Genomic DNA, 20571 nt, shown 5'->3' with positions numbered 1-20571 from the left:
AGGAAGTCCAAAGAAGACATGGCTACTCTCCAGGCCAAGTCCTGCTCCCTTCTCACCCTCGCCGAGTGCGGCTTCCCCGGAGAAGACTCCTGGTTAACAAATAGGTAATGTCTGAGTCCGCTGGGGCTGCTATAACAAAATAGCACAGTTCTGGAGACTGGAAGTCCAAGATCGAGCGCCAGCAGATTCAGTGTCTGTCTGGTGAAGAGCCTCTTCCTGGTTCCCAGATGGCTGTCTTCTTGCCACATCTTCACACGGAGGAAGGGGCAGAGATACTCTGTGGGGGTCTCATTTTTATAAGGGCGCTAACCCCATTCGTAAGGGTTTCATCCTCCTGACCTCATCACTTCCCAAAGGTCCCACCTCCAAACGCCATTGCATTGGGTGACTAGGTTTCAACATATAAATTTTGAGGTGACACAGACTACAGCAGTTAGAGGGCTCCCGTTTCTCATCCTTAGAAGCCAGCCCAGTTGTCCTGAGTTCATCACTGGCCTCTTCTGTGATCTGTGCGGTGGGCAGGACCATGCCTGTGTGGGCCACCTGTGTCCTTAAAGGCCGAGACTGGCCCGGAGCCAGAGCTCAAGAACTGTAGAATGCAGTCGTCGGCTCGTCAGCCACTAAGGGAAGCTGAAGCTGTTGGGAGGCACCATTCTCACAGTGTCATCATGAATGTCACCCTGGGACTGGCCACCCAGAAGAGACCCTGGTTTCAAGGTTTCACCCCCGCCCTGTCATTTCTGGGACAAGGGATGGTGGGGGCAGCACGGAGAAACAAGACCCACAGGCTTTTTAAAATAACTGCATCCTTTAATGGCAGTAATACAATTATTGGATTAAGAGACCACAGGAGAAAGGGCAGGTGACGTTTCTGGAAGACAGATATGGAGTACAAAAAGGGGGTGGAATAGAGTCATGCGACGATCATTGTAAAAATACAGTACATTATATACATATTTGCACCATCAACTTTCAACTCTGAAATAGTATTTACACTTTTGTTACAATCCTGGTTAGAGAACAATTTTTCTTTAAAAGCTCAGCCTGATGGCAAATGAAAATTTCAGGTGAATTCATAGTCCCATGAGGTTCTTAGGCTGAATATTCCAAGAGGTGGGTTCCAGCTTCTATTTCATCCACAGATTTCAGTTTTAAAAAAGTATTTAATTTTGCTTTTATAAAAAAAATTCTCAAAGGAGGGAAAAAAAAACCCAACCACAGCCACACTGTGTATTCTTTCTTATTTTACAAACACTATGGGGCTGCAGCCCTCTGCTTCAAGGCCAACACTGGTGGCTGAAGAAAAATCTCACTGATGATTGTTTAAAACAAAACAAAAAGACACAAAGACAAACCAAACCAACCTGATCATGGCGCACTGCCTCTCCCGCCCTTGCTTCCGGCCCCAAACTCAATGACTACTTCTCTTCTGGGGCAGGGCGTTTGGTATTGAACCCTCTTTAACCTCCTACCCCGAGGAGGTGGGAGGGGGAACCCTTTGGCTGGGACACCATGTTTCCTCATTATTAGTAAGAAAGAGTCAGGGCCCTTAAGCGAGGTGGTTGAGACGGTGGGATGAGGAGGAAAAAGGCGGGAGACGGCCGGCCAGTACCGGCACACAGGCGGGAGGGAGCCCCGGCCGCACAAGCCTCGCCGGTTCCCCTCAGGCCACGTCCACGGGGTAGGCCTTCTCTGGGGCTCTGTGGACAGGATGGGACCTCAGCCAGGGTCTTGGGGGAGGTCGGGCGGAGCCCCGGCAGGCATCTATGCTCCCTTCCCGGCTCAGCCGGATGAGGAGAGCAGGATACAGGCTTTGGGTCCCATGGCCCCTGCCCACAGTGGGGGTCCCAGTCCCTCTCCTGGAGAGGGCCCAGCAGCCCACACCCTGCCCTGGCTAGTCTCCCACCGTGTCCTCAGGCCCCCTCCCGGAAGTATCCACAAATGCAACTCTGTACACGCCTCGAACCCATGCACCTGTCGGCTTGGAAGAAAACCAAACACACCAAAACCACGGGCCCTAAAAATATGGTGCAAGGAGGTGTGAAGAAAGCAGAGAAAGCAAAACACTTTGCCGAGAACCACCCAGGGACCCCTCTGTCAGAAGCCTGATGGCGTGGCCGTGCCATGGATCCTTGAGCTGTCCCCAGAGGGCCGGGGCCGGCTCACTGGGCACTTTGCCTTCTGAGCCCAGGACAGAGCCCAGCACGAGGGGGAAAGGCACGGCCGGGACACGACAGGACGGGACGGGCTAAGCTGACGGAAAGCGCGTGCTCTGCCTCTCGCAGGCAGCTCCTGGCCACACCAGACTTGCCGACTCCAGGTCCATTTCTCACCCGGAGTCTCCTGTCGCAGGCTGGAGGACGCCGGTTTGCTCTGGGATGAACTCTGGACGGAGGATGGCAGGGAGGCCGGTGTGTGAATCCAGATGAGACAGCAGTGGAAAAGGACTTTGTTTCTCCCGGCCCAGGCAGCTTCCGAAGGCTCTTTCTCTTTTCCTTCTGTCTTGACACTTTCTCACTTCCGCTGGCCCCTGAAGCGGGTCATCATGGCCTGCACACTGCAGAGGAGACGCAGAAATGCCTAGACCTGCTTCCATGCGGGTCCTGCCCACCATCTCGGCTCCGTCTCTTCTTGCTCATGCACCACAGGGTGAGCAGTGCTCAGTGCCTTCTCGACGCCTGCTGTTCCCTTTGTCCTGGCGGGGGGGGGGGGTAGGATGGGGGGGAGGGGCCAAGCTCTGCCCAGAAAACCCACCAGACCCCCAGCCACCAAACTGGGGCCCCAGCCTTTAAGAAGTCCCTGAAAATCAGGCCTGGCCAGGCCAGGCGGAGTGCCAGCTGGGGCTGAGGCCCAGGGGACTCGCAACTGTACACATGCACATGTAGGTTTTCTTGGCAGGAGCCTAGGAGCCCCGCAGCACTGACCAGAAGTTAAAGATAGTTATATACAATTTATATGTTTCAAAGAAAGTACTACTTTAAAAAAAAAAGGAGAGGGGGGGAAGAAAAGAAAAAAGAATAGGAAAAAAGAAAAGAAAGAACACCCAGACCCCCTCCCCCCTCCCCCCAAGTCCCCAACTCTGGTTGCTGCCCTTAAATATTGCCCTGGGAAGGGTGGGGTGCAGGGAGCGCTCGACTCCGGCTTAACACTACTGGCAAAAGGGGGAGGCAGTGGGGTCAAAGCCTTTAAAAACATCTTTCAGGGACCCAGCGTCCTGCTCACCCTCTTGGGCCGGGCTGTTGCCAGCAAATGGGCTTCCGGAGCCCGTCTTGGGTGCCTGTTTCACGGTCCCGAAGAGGGTGGGCACCGGGAGGTTGTGCACGCCGGGCTGGGGCGGGACGCCCTCTGCTGGCGAGGCGCCCGTGGCGGCGGCGGGGGCCGCAGCGGCCTTGGGCCGGGGCCGGTTGTAACTGTTGTACCTGTCTGTGGCCGTGACTGCGGCCCCATCTGCCCCAGACTTCCCCGATTCAGGCTGTTCCAGGGCGGACTTGCGGACAAATGGGGGCTCCTTGGCCTTGGTGGCGGAGCTCTTGCCGTTGCCCTCAGGGCCCTTGGGCTGGGTGCCTGCGTCAGCGGCCGGCTCTGCAGCTTTGCCACCCGTGTTGGGAGTCCTGGGGTCGTAGAGGCTGATGCCGCTCAGCACGCTGCTCTGCCCACTCCCGCTGCCCTGGCCCAGGCCGCCGGCTGCCAGCACGCGGGGGTCATAGGGGGCGGTGGCTGGCGGGGAGGACTCCCCGCTGGGGCTGGCAGCTGGAGAGGGTGCTTCTGTGGGGCCAGGCTTGGCTGCCCGGGAGGAGGCAGCAGAGTCTGCTGGTTTCTGCAGCCGGGGGTCGGTGGGTGTCTTCCGCACTCGAGGGTCACTGGGCTTGTCACCGGGGCCAGGGGCCGCCGAGGGGCCAGTGGCATTGACAGTCTTGAGGATGCGAGAGAGGAGCTCAAAGTCAGGCAGGCTAGAGCCAGATGTGCTGGGATCTGTAGAGGTGCCTGGGCGCTGCCGGGGGTTGGGGGGGCCCGAGGTGGTGGTGCGGTGCAGCCTGGGATCCAGGGCAGGCATGGACTGCAGGGCCACAGGGACGGGGGGCACTGCATCCTGCTTGGGGATGGGCAGGGGGATCAGGTCCTCAGGGTTCCAGAGCACAGTGCGGGCAAAGCTCGGCTTGCTCAGGGTCACATCCTTCTTGATGTGGCTGAACTGCTGCAGCTGCGAGCGCGGGTCCCGCAGTGGGTGCCCAGGGAGGGGTTCCAGGGGAATGTTCACAGCCTTCTCCCGAAGGGCCCGTTCCCCTTCCTCCTCTTCTGCAGGGGGTGGCCCAGACCCCTTGGAGCCACTTGGGCCTGCAGGGCTGGAATGAAGGCCGCCTTCGGGCTTGGGGGTGGACAGGGAGCGAGCCAGTCGAGGGTCAGAGGGTCCTGTGTCACCTGGGCCTGAACTGCTGGAAGCCTCGACGTGGCGGCTAAGTCTGGGGTCCCGGCTGAGGCGGGGGTCAGCCAGCCGCCCTCCTGTGGGGTGTCCCTTCTGGAGGCGGGGGTCCCCCAGCCCAGTGCTGCTCAGCTCCCCGACAGAAGCCTGGGGTCGGCTAGACGTCTGCTGCCTCAGGGTCTTCAGGATGGAGGTGACGCTGTTCCCACCCTCATCTTCATCACTTGAGTACCAGTTTCCAGTGTCACCTGAGAAAAAGCAGAAAGGAGCAGGGAGAGGGTGAGTGGCCACCACATCTGCCACCAGCCCTCTTTGGACCCCATGGCAGCCCACTCCCCTGCCTCTTACCTCTCAGAACCTCAGTTTCTCCTCTCTTACAACACCCCATCCCCAGCACAGGATGCCACGAAGAGTCAGTGAGCTCAGGCAGGCCAAGCACCGAGCTTGGCAGGTCTCTGGCTATCGTTTATGGACCTTTCCCCGTACCGGCACCATTCTAAGTGCTTTGTCTTATTTGTCACAAACACTCAGGATATAGCGTTATCATCACGCCCATTTGACAGATAAGAAAAACAGAGGCACAGACAGTGCCATAAGATAGGGGATGGAGCCAGGGTTGAGTCCAGGGCTCTGCCGCCACCTCCTCACCTCCTGGGCAGGTTCAGGCCCCAGCACGGCAGGCCTGGCTCTGAGTGCCTGTGAGCAGCTACTGCTGCCTTGGCTCTCACTGCGCTTGGGGCTCACAGACACGTGCCTCCCAGGCCCCTCAAAACGTTCCCGCGACCCATGGCAGGGCAGTCACCAGCTGATAAGAGGCGGGGCCGGGTGGGCAGACTCAGAAGCTAGCCCATGTCCAACTTTCTAGGCAGGTGCAACCGGAGCCCCTAGGGGAGGGGGCTGTCCCCTGTTCTCACTGTCCCACTTGCTCCTCGGCTCTGGTCAGGGCCACCCATGGCCTCTGGCTTCAGGTTCTACATACCGTTTCTGTCCGCCCCCTTTCACCCTGGGGTGGATACCATCAGGTCACTGCACAGCACCTGAGACTTGGCAGCTGTGCCTGTGATCATTACTGGTTTATGTCGATGACTAGCTCTCATCTGTTGGCTTCCCGAGAACATGATCTGGGAAAGGGGGATTGAGAATCTCCCTACAGCCTCCTCTGTAAGGGTGCAGGGGGTGAACCCTATTGCCTGCTGTCTCCTCCAGGGACCAGCCCACCTCCCTCCTCAATGGGATCAGGGTTTCTCCCGAACCCCACGACACAGAAGGGCAGCCCCGACTTCTAATTTTCTCAGGGACATGCAGCAGCCCCAGCAGCTTCACAGCCCTGGGCAGGGGTCCTCTCCGGCCACAGGTCCCTTTCTGACACAAAACCCGACCTAGGTGCTCCCCACCTCTGCCCTGCACGGCGGCCCGGGGGGGCTGCGCCCGTCAGGGAAGCCCCTGCCCCTGGGGAGGACACATGCCTTCCTCACTCTCCCGGTCCTGCTTGCTGCGCTCAGCCAGCCTCCTCGCTCTCTCCTCCTCCTCCTGCTGCTTCTGCTGGATCCTCAGGTACAGGGCCCTCTGGGCCGAGGGCAGGAAGTCAGGGACACCGGCGCCCGGCTTCGGCCGGCCTGGGGGCCCTCCCTCAGGGAAGCTGTCAGGCTCCAGAGGGTGCTCGGGGAAGAGGTGCTCCCCAGGCTCCCCCGGCAGCTCTTCGTAGTGCCCGTAGTCCTCTGTGGCAGGGAAGAACCGAGGGTTCATGTCGGGAAGGGCCTCACGGCACCAACTCCGACCCACCCGTGCCCTTAACTGGAAAACCACCCCCTGATGGCGATGGGTGAGAATGTGTAGCCCGTCCCTTCCTACCCTCCCCAGGAGGGGCCCCACGGAAAGCCCAGCAGCGGAGGACGGAGCAGCCAATGGGGGGTGGGGAGGGTCCCACCTAGGATGCAGCCACTGAGAATGGGGTTCACGGTGAGGTTTAGTGACATGGGCAAATGCTCATGAGGTGAAAACAGGACGGAACATCGTACGGATGTTTGTAAAACACAAAGAAAAGGCTTTGAAAAGACAGACAGAAAACAGTCCCTCTGGGGATGAGAACAGGAGAGAGGGGCTGCGGGATCTTTCACTTTTTACTCCACACATTTCTGGTCTGTCTTAATTACGCTTGATGAGCATTAATTTTATGATTTCTTTAAATAAATAAATAAATAAATAATCAATAAAGAAAAACACACCCTAATCTCTCAGTAAGCTCAGAATATGAGTTCAACCATGGTAAACAAAGACTAGTAAAGAAGAGAAGAAAATACACCACAATGTTGCTATGGCTACATGTCCACCCAGAGGCTGACGGGTGATTCCTCCTCCCTTTATGGGTTCCTAACTCCACAAACGTTTATGACCGTGCTGCTGCATTTAAAGGTACGAGGTGCGGGGGTGTTTCTCCCATACAGCATCTAGGAAGCACAAGGCGGAAGGGCTTGCCTTCATTCTCGGAGGGCGGGCAGGCGCCTGGCACTAGCCACCTCCCTTCACAAATGCTACCCAAGTCAGAGCCAAAGACGAGGGGAACACAGTGGGCAGATCTTCAACGACACGCCTGGAGACTTGTGTGTGTGCGCGCGCGCATGTGTGGGTCGGAGACAAAGTCCAGTTAACACTGTCCCACAGAACGAACGTTCTGCAAGGTTGAAATATCCCCTATCTGCACCGTGTGATGTGGCTCCCCTACTGAGCAGCCAAAATGTGGCCAGCACTACCAAGAAAGTGAATCTGTAACTTGAAGTAAACTTTCAGGATTAAAGTGATTAAATATGCAAATATGTCATACACAAAGTGTATAAAGCAAAAAGTGAAAGGTCACTTTCTTCTAGCCCCTGAACTTCATAACATGTGAACTTGATGGGCGAGTCTGCTCTGAGCCACACCCTGGCTTGGAGCTGGGGACACTCCTTAAACAACAGTCCCACCCAGTCCCCCCTGCACGGAATTCAAGAGTGAATTACTTGACAGTTCTGCTATTTTCAATATATTAAAAACAACTGAATAGTACTAAAAAGGTAGATTTCATGAGTGAATTACTTGACGGTTCTGCTATTTTCAATATATTAAAAACAACTGAATAATACTAAAAAGGTAGATTTCATGATATGGGATTAGAGTGAATTACTCCAGAGATACCAACTGTTATCAGCTCGACAGACTTTCGGGTTTTCGTCCCCACCCAGACCTTTTCCATGCACGTTTCATACACGTTTAAAGGGGGAGGAAGCCCCCTCAGGTCGCTTTTCTCACTTGAGAACATGCACTCACCTGGCTCCCTGCCCCAAACACCTGCTCTCGTGCCTTTGAACACTACTGAGATGCCAAAGACTCTCACACTGACCTCCAGCCTGGTCAGCTTCCTGACGTCTGCATGGCTGTCAAACGGGCACCTCGTGCTTAATGTGGCCAAAGCAGAAGTGCTGCCCTGCACCAACCTGGCTCGGCATGAACACCCAGAGCGCCTCTGCCCCGCAGCTGGCACCCCCACCCGCCCCTGCCACCCTGTCACGTTGGCCCTATGGCTCCACCTCTAAACCTAGCCCTGCTGCTCCCTGTCCTCTCCCGGCTGCCACCCACCTCACCTCTGCCCAGGGCGACTCAAGGGCAGCCCACATGCTTCCAAGATTCCCCTCCGGCCCCTACTAGCATCCATCGCCCTTGTGTTCCTCCACTATCCCCGTCACTCTTCCACCGAGTCCACCTCGCCATGGCCCGCAGGGTCCTGTGTGCTGGGACTTCTCTCCCCTGTCCTCCCTTTCCAAGCCACATGGACACCTTTGTTTTCCACAAACAAGGTGACTGGCTGAGGCCTCCGTACCTGCTGCAGCTGCCACCTAAGCCAAGCCCACGACTCTCTCCCCGCCTTCACCTCTCAGACAGGCCTCTGCTGGCTGTGACGCACCCAGCTGGCCCGGCCTCCACCCGTCACCCTCACACGGTGCCCCATTTCACCGCCAGCAATGACCAATGCCGAAACGAGCTGACGCCCTTGTTTACACATTTCCTGTCGGTTTCCCTCCACTCAAATGCAGTTAAGGCAAGGACTACGTGCTTTGCTTGCTCTGACCCCATGCCTAGAAGCACGCCTGGCCCCTGGCAGCAATGACACATCTCATCCTTCTGAGGGCTGCACACCGCCTCCTACTGATGCGGCACTGTCACCCAAGCACCCGACTGTCGGACGTTTAGTTTGTTACCAACACATGTTCTCGTTTTGTAAGAAAGGAAGGAAAGGAGGAAGGAAGATGGTCAGTTGTGGGGACAGAACAAGCAGAGTCGCAAGGCAGCTCCAAGCCAAGAACCACCCCAGAAGGAGGCCGCTTTGGTTGAGGGCACCTCAGCCTTGAAGTTCAACACCATTCCACACCCATCCCTCTAACTTCCCAAGCTCCCACTCCACACACACCAAGCAAAACTTACAGAAATTAAGTAAGTTATAGTGATGGTAATCATAACACTCCTCCTAGACTCAACAGGGTAGTGAATCCCACGTCACTGAAAATGTTCAACCACTCACGGGACAGAGATGGAGTTGGATTCATGTTTTCAAAGACTCAGACCAAGGAAGAAAAACCAAATCTTCCTGACTACATTCCACTGTGCAGACCCCAGCAGCCCCGGCTGGCCCCCACCCTGAGCCCTGCATACCTGCGTCCCCAATGAGTCCTGGCTCCATCTCCATGCCCTCTTGCTGCTGATAAAAGTTTTCATAGAAGTTCTGGGCTGGTGGGATGGGGGGCATCATTCCAGAATGTGGGGAGTCTCCAGGACCATAGGGCATCATTGGAGGGCCGCCAGGTCCCATGGGCGGGCCAGGATTCATGCCAGGGCCCATTGGCATGTCGGGGTGCATGTCCGGATGCATGTCAGGGTGCATGTCCGGGTGCATGTCGGGATGCATGTCAGGATGCATCGGGGCCCCCATCGGCCCCGGGGGTCCCATGTTGGGCCCGGGGCCCATCGGTCCTGGGGGTCCTCCGGGTCCAGGGAACCTGGAAGGAGAAAATGGTGCCCGTGAGCAGGGCTGCAGAGGAAGGGTGGCAGCCACATCCCTGAGGAGACACAGAGGCCTGCGCATGGTTGAGCAACAGAGGGCTCCAGACCAGGCCACTGAGGGCTTTGGAGAGAGGCAGGATGCTGGCCTGGTTAGGTTCCAGGCCACAGGGCCCTGGCACAGAGGAGCCTGGCTGAGCCCAGAAGAGCCCCCAGGCACTCACCTCACACCCAGTTTCTCAGCCAGCTGTCCTGTGGGCCGCACCACGATCTCAAACAAGGAGGGGATCTTCTTGTTGTACATGTCCTGCTGCTGCTGCAGCTGCTGTGGGGACAGCGGCTCATGCACAGGCATGGGCAGCTGAGGGGGGCCGGGGGGCGGGGGCGGGGGCGGGGGCGGGGGTGGGGGGCCACCCTGCATGGGCCGGCCATTCGGAGAGGTCGGGGCCGGAGGGCCAGGTGGGCGGGGCGGGGTGGGCAGGAGGCCCACGCCAGGGGGAGGTTTGGGCAGGGGGTTGATGCCCTGCTTCTTCAGCTCCTCAACTTCCTTCTCATCCTCAGCGCCTGCCTCTGCGTCATCAGCCAACATCTGCGGGCCAGAAGGACAAAACAGTGAGAGTAAGGACAGGGGAGGAGGCGGGCTGGAATGCACTCCTCCGGGGCTGAGAGCTGAATTTGCTGAGGGTAACTCTTCAATATCCCAAGGCCCTTACAGCAGTGGTACCCAACCCCCGGGCCACGGACTGGTACTGGTCTGTGGCCTGTTAGGAACCAGGCCACACAGCAGGTGAGAGGCGGGCAAGCGAAGCGAAGCTTCGTCAGTATTTACAGCCACTCCCCGTTGCTCGCGTTCCTGCCTGAGCTCGGCCTCCTGTCAGATCAGCGTGGGCATTAGATTCACACAGGAGCATGAACCCTACTGTGAACCGCGCATGCAAGGGATCTAGCTTGCGTGCTCCTCATGAGACTCTAACGCCTGGTGATCTGAGGTGGAGCGGAGGCGGTGATGCCAGCGCTGGGGAGCGGCTGCAGATACAGGTTATCATCAGCAGAGAGGTCTGACTGCAGAGACCATAATAAATCGGTTGTTTACAGACTCATATCAAAACCCTATCAACGCAAAAACAAACAAACAAAAAAAACAACCCCTATCAGTGAGTGGCAAGTGACAATTAAGCTGCATCTTACGGAGCAGACTGGACATAAGCAACACACTTTGGATGTCACTGTCTCCCATCACCCCCAGATGGGACCATCTAGTTGCAGGAAAACAAGCTCAGGGCTCCAACTGATTCTGCATTACGGTGAGTTGTATAATTATTTCATTATATATTACAATGTAATAAAAACAGAAATAAAGTGCACAATAAATGCAACGCGCTTGAATCACCCTGAAACCATCCCCCATCCCCAACCGGGTCTGTGGAAAAACTGCCTTCCACAACACCGGTCCCTGGTGCCAAAAAGGTTGGGGACCTCTGCCTTACAGCATAAGGCCAATGACCACAAAGCCTCTCTGGCACAGAAGTCATCGCCCCATACCACTGCCACATCCCTTCTCGGTGAACAGCTGACAGGGGAGCCATTCTTATTCGGCAGCAAAACACATGCAATGTACTATTTCACCATTTTCAAGTGGACAATTCAAGGACACTAAGTACATTCGCGATGTTGTATAACCACCATCTCTATCTAGTTCTAACACCGCGGAAGAAGACGCCATACCCATTAAGCAGTCACTCCCCATGCCCTGCTCCCTCCCAGCCCCTGGCAACCACCAATCTACTTTCTGTCTCTATGGATTTGTCTATTCTGGACATTTCACAGAAACGAAATCCTATAATATTGTGGACTTTCGTGACTGGCTTCTTTCACTTAGCATGACATTTTCAAGGTTCACCCATGTTGTAGCTGTTTCATCTATTTTATCTATTTCATGGCTGATTAACAGTTCATTGTTCTGGGCTTCCCTGATGGTGCAGTGGTTAATCCGCCTGCCAATGCAGGGGACATGGGTTCAAGCCCTGGTCCGAGAAGATCCCACATGCCGCGGAGCAGCTAAGCCCGTGAGCCACAACTACTGAGCCTGCACTCTAGAGCCCTCGCACCACAACTGAGCCCTCACGCCTAGAGCCTGTGCTCCACAACAAAAGAAGCCACCGCAATGAGAAGCCCACGCACTACAACAAAGAGTAGCCCCTGCTAACCGCAACTAGAGAAAGCCCACGCGTAGCAACAAAGACCCAACACAGCCAAAAATAAATAAAATAAATTTATATTAAAAAAAAGTTCATTGTTCTGTTTGAATTTTAAGGGCGCCTCACCGCACTTGTAATCAAAACCCAATCACTTACGAGGACCCACAGGGCCTGACAGCAGGGCTGGGTGTCTGGGGAGGACTTCACAGCACCCTGGAAGCTTCATTTCCTTCTATGGTGTGCGGACTCCTCCACCCTAAGCACCCAGCTCTGTTTCAGTTCTGCGGACAGCTAAGCTCTTTTCCCCAGCAGGGTCCTGGCCTGGACCAGGCCTCTCCCCAGGCATTCGTTTTCCCCTCCATTCTTAATGTATGGCTCCGTATCCCCCAATTGCTGGGGTCTCTTTAATTAAAGGTCAACTCAGAGTGACTGGCCAGGTCTCCTGTATTTACTACTGGAACACCATTAGCTCCCTTGAAAGCACTGCCCAAGCTTTGTAAGATTTTACATTTAGTTGTATCTTTGTTTATTCCTGGCCCGATGACTACCAACTCCACAAGGGCAAGACCCACAGGGCCCACCATAAGGCCTGTTACAGGGTAGACGGACAATTCCAAAGTCTGAATTCAAGCAGAACGTCTCACCAATTAGGATCCTGTGCAGAAGTTAACACTGCAGGCCTGCCTGCTTCTCTTGGAAGGCCAGCTTGCAATGTTGGCCTTTGGTTGGTGCCTGGGAACCTGGATTTCGAGAGGGTTCCCAGGATTCCCTGACTGCTAAGAGGGGCTCACTGTGTCTAAACCGTTTGCACAAACACCATGCTTTCTGCGGAACACCCCTTTTCCTTCTGGGAGTCTGGGATTTTGGTACATGCCAGGCAGAGGCTGCCCTCAATAAAAACCTTGGGCACTGACTGAGTCTCTACTGCACGCCCATGGTGGACAGCGTTCTACGCGTTCTGTCACAACCTGAGGAGTTATACACGTCCCGTGTGACTCCAGGGGGCAAGGACTCCTGGAAGCTGGTGCCTGGTTTCAGCCTTTACCGCCTGCCTTTCTTCTGTGCATTCTGCTTTGTGTGCTTTCATTGGAGTTAAATCTCAGCCAGCTCGGCCCTGGGAGTCTCCCCAGCAAATTGTCCAACCTGGGCCCAGGTGGCCTTGGGGACCTCGGCACACATGCCTTAGTGGACCCTAACGGGGGCTCTGAGACACCCCGGCGCCTCAGCCTCAGCGCTGCTCAAGACAATCCCTCCTCTTGCTCCCCCGCCCAGGGACAGTGGTGGCGGCGTGGGTGGCAGAGGCAGGACTTCCCGGCGGGTATCAGGCAGTTCCCAGCTTTTCTCTCTCCTAACCATCAGCAACAGTATGTGGACCCAGGGACGCAGGGTCCAAGAAGAATTTGGCTTCAAAGGGGATGGAAAACTTGGAAGTCTGATCAGTGGAAAACATCTGTTCCCTTAGAGCCCTGCTACTCAAGGTGTGGTTTGTCTGTGGACCAGCAGCACAGGGGGACCCACTGAACTAGGACCACATTTCACACGTGTCCACCGCAGTGTGGGAAACACTGCCCGAGACTAGCTGTGCTGAGAGAGCCCCGCACCTCGTGGTGTCTTTTAGCAGTGCTCTCGGGGGCGGCGGAAGGGCCGCAGCCACAGAGGCAGCCCTGACTGCTCTACTGCCCCACGTTCCGCCCACTTCCCTTCCAGCCAGCTGGCCCCTTCTGGTCCCTCAACCGTGTGTGTAGCTGTTGCTTGCACTGTGACCCCAGCTCAGCACATGCCTCCCTCGCCCCTCCTTCCTGCCTGTTATTCACCTGGGGCCAGTGAGTGTCACCTCCTCACTGAGCCTCCCCCCATGGCAGCCTGTTTGAGGGTCTCTGGGCTCCCTGCACATTCCCTCCACTGCCCCGATCCCAGTGTGTAATCGGCGTCTACCTGATGACTGGATCCTGTCTCCTCACCACTGCGTCCCCGGTGCCCAGGACAGTGCCTGCTACAAAGCAGGCGTGACCACACATTTGTTAAATAAATGAGAAAAGAAAACAGACAAGCGCACCTTCCCCTGCATTCCCCGGGCTCCAGAGGGTGGGGCACAGGGGACTAAAGGAGTTAAGGCTTTGACGGGCCTACCCGGTTGCTTGGTGCTCCTCTGGGTTTGCCTCCCAGCTCCGCTGCCCCTCCACCTCCCCACCTTCGGCTGGGGCTCCCACACCACCTCTCTGGCCAGAGCTACGGGTACCATCTCCATCTCCATCTGGCCGCACCTCATTCCATGCACCTCCTGCTCCTCCGCAGGCCACTAGCTGGGCTGTGAGGGGGGGACCCTGCACCCCTCCCTTCTCTTATCCCCACCCCCAAACTCCGCCCAGGAGCTGCTGCCCAGCTCAGCCCCGCCCTCCGGCCCGGGCCCCACCTTCTCTGAGAGGGACCCTGCCCCAGCCTCTCTGCACTCACTCCCACTCGGGCAGAGCAGCCTCCAGTCACAGAGCCAAAGCCCTGCACTGCTAGCTCCTCTCAATGGCAACGAAATGCCCTCAGGTGTAGGCAAAACCTAAGGAGGACGTTATACCTCATTAAACAGGAACAAACTTGACCACAACTTCCTCCCCACCAAATGCGCCACACTCCCCTCGCCCCCGAGACTAGGGTCACACATCTCTGTACCTCTCAGCACTCGGGAACACCCAGCCAATGGCCCCTGTGCGGGGGACAGAGGCTGAGGTGATCCTTCCACTGCCAACCCTGGCCCGGCACGGTGCTCAGCACACTGGGCCACGCAATGAACTCAATGACCAAACGAACTGAGGCACTGGCCCACAGGACAGCCCCTACGAGCGTATCGCTGGTCCCCAGGCAAGGCGGGCACCCTCTCTCTCACACTCACCTCCCTGGGTCCCGTCACTTCTGCTTCCCCACTGTGCCCCACAACTGGGGCTTCCACACTCATTCCACGCTGGGGAGAAATCTCACCTCACGACGGGCTCCCACTCCAGGACTTCGCCCCCCTCACCCCTCACGCAGACCCCACGACACCCCGACGAGGACTCCCGCGAGGGACACAGCCAGCTCCCTGCACTTCTCTCTTTACCCGCCACCCACACTGGGCCGCAAGTGCTGCCTCAAAAGCAGGGGCTGAATCGCATCAGAGCCCAGAACACTGATGCATAAGATACATAGGAGATGTCAACACCCCACCCCCACCCTGAAAAGCTGAACCCAAACCATCCAGGCAGTCCTCCGGCACATCTATCCCTAGAGACTCCCAAGTGCCCCTTCCTGGGCCTCTCTGAAGCAAGGAGCTCCCTCACACCACACAACCAGGGCCTTGCTGGGTCCCACAACCTCCCCCGCCAGGACTGATTCTGAATGATTCCCGGGTTTCCAAAAGTCAAAGGCATCCTCTCAATGGAAAAGGACGGCCACACCTGCGGATACACACAGACATGTGGGCCAAGGTTCATGGGCCAAGGAAATAAGAAATAAGCTCATGTCCATTTGTTAAACATTCTAAGCTTTGGGAATTCCCTGGTGGTCCTGTGGTTAAGACTCTGGGCTTCCACTGCAGGGGGCGCGGGTTCAATCCCTGGTTGCGGAACTAAGATCCTACAGGCGAACTAAGATCCTGTACGGAGTGGACAAAAAAAAAAAAAAAAAATCTAAGCTTTTGCCCCAAACTGATAACAAATCAAATGTTCTTCAACTGGTGACTAGATAAACAATCTCAGATCATCCACACTGAGTGGAGTACTACTCAAGAACAAACAGTGATGAACTATCAATACTTGCAACAATGTGGATGAACTTCAAACACCTTATGCAGAATGAAAGACAGCAGATTCAGAAGGCTATTATAGGGCTTCCCTGGTGGACCAGCGGTTAAGAATCCGCCTGCCAATGCAGGAGAACTGGTCTAGGAAGATCCCACATGCCGCAGAGCAACTAAGCCCGTGCGCCACAACTACTGAGCCTGCACTCTAGAGCCCACAAGCCACAACTACTGAAGCTCACATGCCACAACTACTGAAGCCCGCGCGCCTAGAGCCTGTGCTCGCAACAAGAGAGGTCACCGCAATGAGAAGCCTGCGCACCGCAACGAAGAGTAGCCCCCACTCACCACAACTAGAGAAAGCCCACGCACAGCAACAAAGACCCAACAAAGTGAACAAATAAATTTAAAAAATAAATTTATAAAAAAACAAAAACCAAAAGGCTATATAAACTGCACACATGTTTAGAAGCTACATACCATATATCTATTTATATAAGTTTCTTGAAAAGGCAAACTACAGGGACAGAAAACAGATCAGTGGTTTCCAGGGTCTGGAGATGGGAGAGGCCCAGGCACTGATTACAAAAGGGGAGGGGTTCTGGGGGTGAGAGAATGAATTTCCTCTACCTAGACTGTGAGGTGGTCACATGACTCTCTGTGTTTGTCAAAATTCACAGAACTAGGGAAAATTCCCTGGCTGTCCAGTGGTTAAGAGCTCTGCGCTTCCACTGCAGGGCGCATGGGTTCGATCCCTGGTTGGGGAACTAAGATCCCGCATGATGCCCAGCGCAGCCAAAAAAAAAAAAAAAAAATTAACAGAACTAAACAAGGACATTTTTTTTTTTTTAGACTGGATACAAACTATACCTTGACAAACCTGACTATAAAACAGTATATGTATAAAACAGTAACTGAAAGATTTAATGGTAAAGAACCATAATGTACGCAACTTATTTTCAAATGGATCAAGGAAAGAAAATAAACGAGAGCAAAGTGATAAAGCAAATGGGGCAAAATAATGCTGACAGAGGAATTTAGGTGGAGGGAATTCTTTGCCTTATTCTTGCCACTCACTCTCACGTTACAGTCACTGACAGCCCCAAAGGCAGGCACGTCTCAAACCTAGAGTGGATGGTTGGAAGCTGATGTATCTGGACAGACAGAAACATCACCAAGAAGCAAGAGAATAAAGCTGAAGAAAAGGGTGGAAGAGAGAGCACAGACATTTCAGGAGAGGATGACGAAGGCCCTGTCCTAAGTGGCACCACAGCTTGGACCCAAGGGCTGCCCAGGAGCCTCAGGCCCCAGCCCTAGTTGATCAAGCTGCAACTCTGTCCAGGAGAGAAGGAAATGGCTGACCCCACATGTTTATCAGGGTTACTCTGGGCCCATTGTAAAGGTTCAAGTTTTACTTTCTGACCACCCAAATTCGATTCTGGAATGGTTTTTCCAGGTTCAACACTCATTTTTAACCTACTGAGACTTGACTTTAGATAGGGGATGCTACTGATACTCTCAAAATGTTTGTGACCAGAAATGGAAACGTGCCACCTTGATTTGCTTTGAGTTTTTATTAGGGTGTCTAGAGCTGTGCTGTCCGATATAGTGGTCACTGGCCATGTGTGGCTACTGGGTGCTATAAGCAGAAAATAAACACTAGATTCCTCAGACTTAGTACCAAAAAAACCCAAAAAACCCCCAAAATATCGTAATTATTTCATCATTTATTACCTGCTGAAGTGGTACTTTGGACATGGATATACTGGGTTAAATAAGATATACTGGTAGCACTAATTTCACCTCTTTTTACTTTTTTAATGTGGCTACTAAAAAATTTAAATTTGTGGCTCTGTGGTGTTCCTACTGGACAGCACTGGTCTAGAGAGCAAACTCTGAACCACCAGCAGGGGGCAGTCCTCAGTCACAGATTGTTTAGTTCTTCAAATGAGAAATGAAGTCGCCATGACTTTTCCCACTCCTTACCCTGTGAATGACTCACAGATTCTAGACAGCTTACCAGTTACAAAACCCTATTCCTAGGATAACAGGCCAAAGGGCCTGGCAAAGATGAGAACTTTCTCCATGAATGCTCTCCCAATGAGGAGTGGACGTTCTCTTGCTTTGCTTGTGCAGGGCTTCCCCTCAACCCCTCAGGCAGCCCCGGCCCGCATGGGTGGATTCCTGAACCTGGCTGAGGCACCGATTCTTTCCATTCTCAAAAAACAGCCAATCTCCTTAAACTTTCTGGGAACCAGAGAGAAGGCAGGAAAGCCTTCATGTGAAAGGACACGTGTTCTCGCACCCATTCACCCAGTGATGGATGTCAGGAAATCAAGGACAGGAACTGGGGGCCCCAAAGTCCTCAGCCTGACTCCTCAGGGAGAACAACAGACATGAGGATGAGTTTCAAATGTCATCTGGCTGCTAAGGAAGCCCTGATACCTCACTGTTGAGGAAGTCTCCCCATCGTGAGAGCCTCCAATTGCCCCATACTTTTTCTACTATATAAAAGAATCCTTAAGACTTGGAAAGAAACGTTTGACCCTTCCATCAAAACGGAACCCATCCAGGGACTTCCCTGGTGGCACAGTGGTTAACAATCTTCCTGCCAATGCAGGGGACACGGGTTCAAGCCCTGGTCCGGGAAGATCCCACATGCCGCGGAGCAACTAAGCCCGTGCGCCACAACTACTGAGTCTGCGCTCTAGAGCCCAGGCACCACAACTACTGAAGCCCACGTGCCTAGAGCCCGTGCTCCGCAAAAGAGAGAAGCCACCACAATGAGAAGCCCACGCACTGCAACTAAGAGTAGCCCCTGCTCACCGCAACTACAGAAAGCCCATGCGCAGCAATGAAGACCCAGCACAGCCAAAAATAAAAAATACAAATAACTTAAAAAATAATTAAAAAACAGAACCCATCTGAAGTCTCACCTCCTCTTTGTATACCACGGGCTCTCTCTAAAGGACAGTTAAGAAATCACAAGGTATGTTTGGAGACACACCATGCAACATTCCTTTTAGGGAGCCGCCCCTCCAGGGAAAACCGTCCCGGCCGGAGAGAAGACACACGTGTGATCACCTCAATTCTCCCTGCAGAGAATACAGTCCCCATTTCCTCCTAAACATGGCCCAGCTCCAATCAACGCAACTGGGGATTCTGGTCCTGCACAGAGGCCAGACAGGCGGGCTGCAGTGCCAGGCCCGTGGCAGGCGTACCTCCTGGTCCCCATTAGCTACGGCTGCTGTCAGCCTGGACATTACCTTATCCAAGAGCTCTCTGGTCTCCTCGGTCAAGGGGTCGTGAGAGAACATGCAGTCATCGCCGTTGATGCAGTTTCCGGTCGTGTGGTACAACTTACACGGAAAATCACGTTCACGGCAAGTTAAGGCAAATGCCTCACCTCATGAAACCCACCCAAGGACAGAATCCAAGCCCCTTTGTTTTAGAGACAAGGAAACTGAGGCCCAGAGAGGCGAAGTGACTGGCTCAGAGCTGCACAGCAGGTTGGTAGCTGACCCAAGATGAGACCCCGGTTCTCGACATCCCCACTCTGTAGTGCTTCCCGCCCCACCACGCTGGCCTTGAGGCTGTGTCCTCAGATCCTCACTCAACAGGAAGAGGGGAAAAGTTCAACGATTTGCCCATGGTTACACAGCCATTTGAAAAATCTCAGAAAGATAACAGGCAATGGTATAAGCCAGTCTCGAGAGTACACTTGACCCTTGAACAACATGGGGGTTAGGGGCGCCAACTCGGTCAAAAATCCGAGTATAATTTGTAATCCGTCCTCCGCCCTCAGTTCTGCATCTGTGGATCCAACCAACCACAGATCGTGTAGTACTGCAGTATTTACTACTGAAAACAAAACAATATCTGAGTGGACCTGCAGAGTCCAAACCCATGTTGTTCAAGGGTCAACTGTATATGTAAAGGGAACATATAACGTGTGTGCCTCCGTTTAGTCATCTGCAGACTAGGAAGAGCAGACCCATCACAGGGCAGATGTGAGGGTTAAGAGATGGATGCACAAAGCTCTTGGCACAGTACTGGCACACAGAGCGAAAGTGTGGTGAAGATCAGCTGTTATTACCAATAAGGAGAAAAGGAGCTCTGCACCCTCAATTAGATCAAATGTGGGCACCAAAGGATATCATGCATATAGGGGCAGTTCTCGGCTCTGGCACAAAATCCGGTGATGTAAAACTTGCACAGTTCTCGCTTCTTTGGTAGCTCGATGTCGTGGCTAAAATTACAGTGGTCTCCCTGGAAGAGAAGCAGTGAAAAGGTAAGCTGTTTGCAAAAGGAAGTACTGCTCTGTCACTGCTGAAACACACAGGGACCAACGACAGAAACAAACCCCCACCCCGACCCCAGAAAGGGCAGGAGGCCCAGGAAAGGCAGACACAGAAATGCAGTTTCCCACCAACCTGAAACTTCTGCCAAAGTGTGTGGCCTTTTCTCTTGCCCCTGCCTCCCTCCCCCATGTCCTCAGTCCTCCCGGCTCCGTTCTGCTGCCTTTCACTGCTTCTTTCTAACTCTTCCTCCTCTTGCCTTCGCCTCTCTTACTCACTTACTGTTAACATGCTGCATAACAGCTAATATCCAGTTTCATGCTTCTTCCTAACAGAACCCCAATTTCTAATAGAACCCCAAACTCCCAAGGGAAGACAATACTGCCCTGATTTTTAAAAAAATCCCTTCACACAGTTTTCTTCCTCCTAGCCCTTGGATGTGATGCCTGGAGGCACAGCAGCCATTAAGCAACCATGAGGACAAAAGCCACACGCTTAAAGATGCCAGAATAAAAAGTAGGAAGGAACCTGGGTCCCCCATGGTGCCACTGACAACTGTACCAGCCCTGTAATGCCCCCGCGCCCCCGCCCCAGACCTTTTTTTTTTTGGCCACACCACACGGCATGCAGGATCTTAGTTCACCAACCAGGGATCAAACCCATGCCAGCCGCAGTGGAAGTGCAGAGTCCTAATCACTGGACCACCAGGGAATTCCCAGACTATTCTGAGAGGCAAACGTCTGTGTGTTTAAGCCAGTGGAGTTGAGTTTTCTGCTATTTGTAGTCAAATTGTACAATCCAAACAAAACAACATCCAGGTAAACTAAAAAGAGAAACTGTTCTTCTATACCCGTTCCCCCA

At 54.2% G+C, this 20571-nt stretch overlaps 1 protein-coding gene across 10 annotated transcripts in view; it reads right to left on the bottom strand.

Moving 5' to 3' along the window:
- Positions 1-789: 789 nt before the first annotated feature.
- Positions 790-20571, bottom strand: part of ZC3H4 (zinc finger CCCH-type containing 4) — a 43585-nt gene continuing 23803 nt past the window's right edge. For 8 of the 10 annotated variants that reach the window (XM_089902651.1, XM_022585270.3, XM_022585274.3 and 5 more), the window contains 6 exons: positions 19570-19681; positions 18679-18788; positions 9673-10037; positions 9104-9447; positions 5887-6138; positions 2702-4668 (listed from right to left, as the gene is read on the bottom strand). In XM_089902651.1, the coding sequence (XP_089758777.1) occupies positions 3149-4668; positions 5887-6138; positions 9104-9447; positions 9673-10037; positions 18679-18788; positions 19570-19681 (2703 nt within the window). In that variant the 3' untranslated portion in view covers positions 2702-3148. Of the gene's footprint in view, positions 2558-2701; positions 4669-5886; positions 6139-9103; positions 9448-9672; positions 10038-18678; positions 18789-19569; positions 19682-20571 lie in introns of those variants that run through there. The other 2 variants (XM_089902652.1, XM_089902654.1) reach the window with 2 other exon arrangements.

This window comes from Delphinapterus leucas, chromosome 20, assembly GCF_059928025.1.
Source record: "Delphinapterus leucas isolate spDelLeu-1000000601 "Yukka" chromosome 20, BTC_Dleu_Yukka2, whole genome shotgun sequence".
NCBI classification, from domain to species: Eukaryota; Metazoa; Chordata; class Mammalia; order Artiodactyla; family Monodontidae; genus Delphinapterus; species Delphinapterus leucas.
Note: the sequence above shows the minus strand (reverse complement) of the source record. Positions and strands in the feature narration are given on the sequence as shown.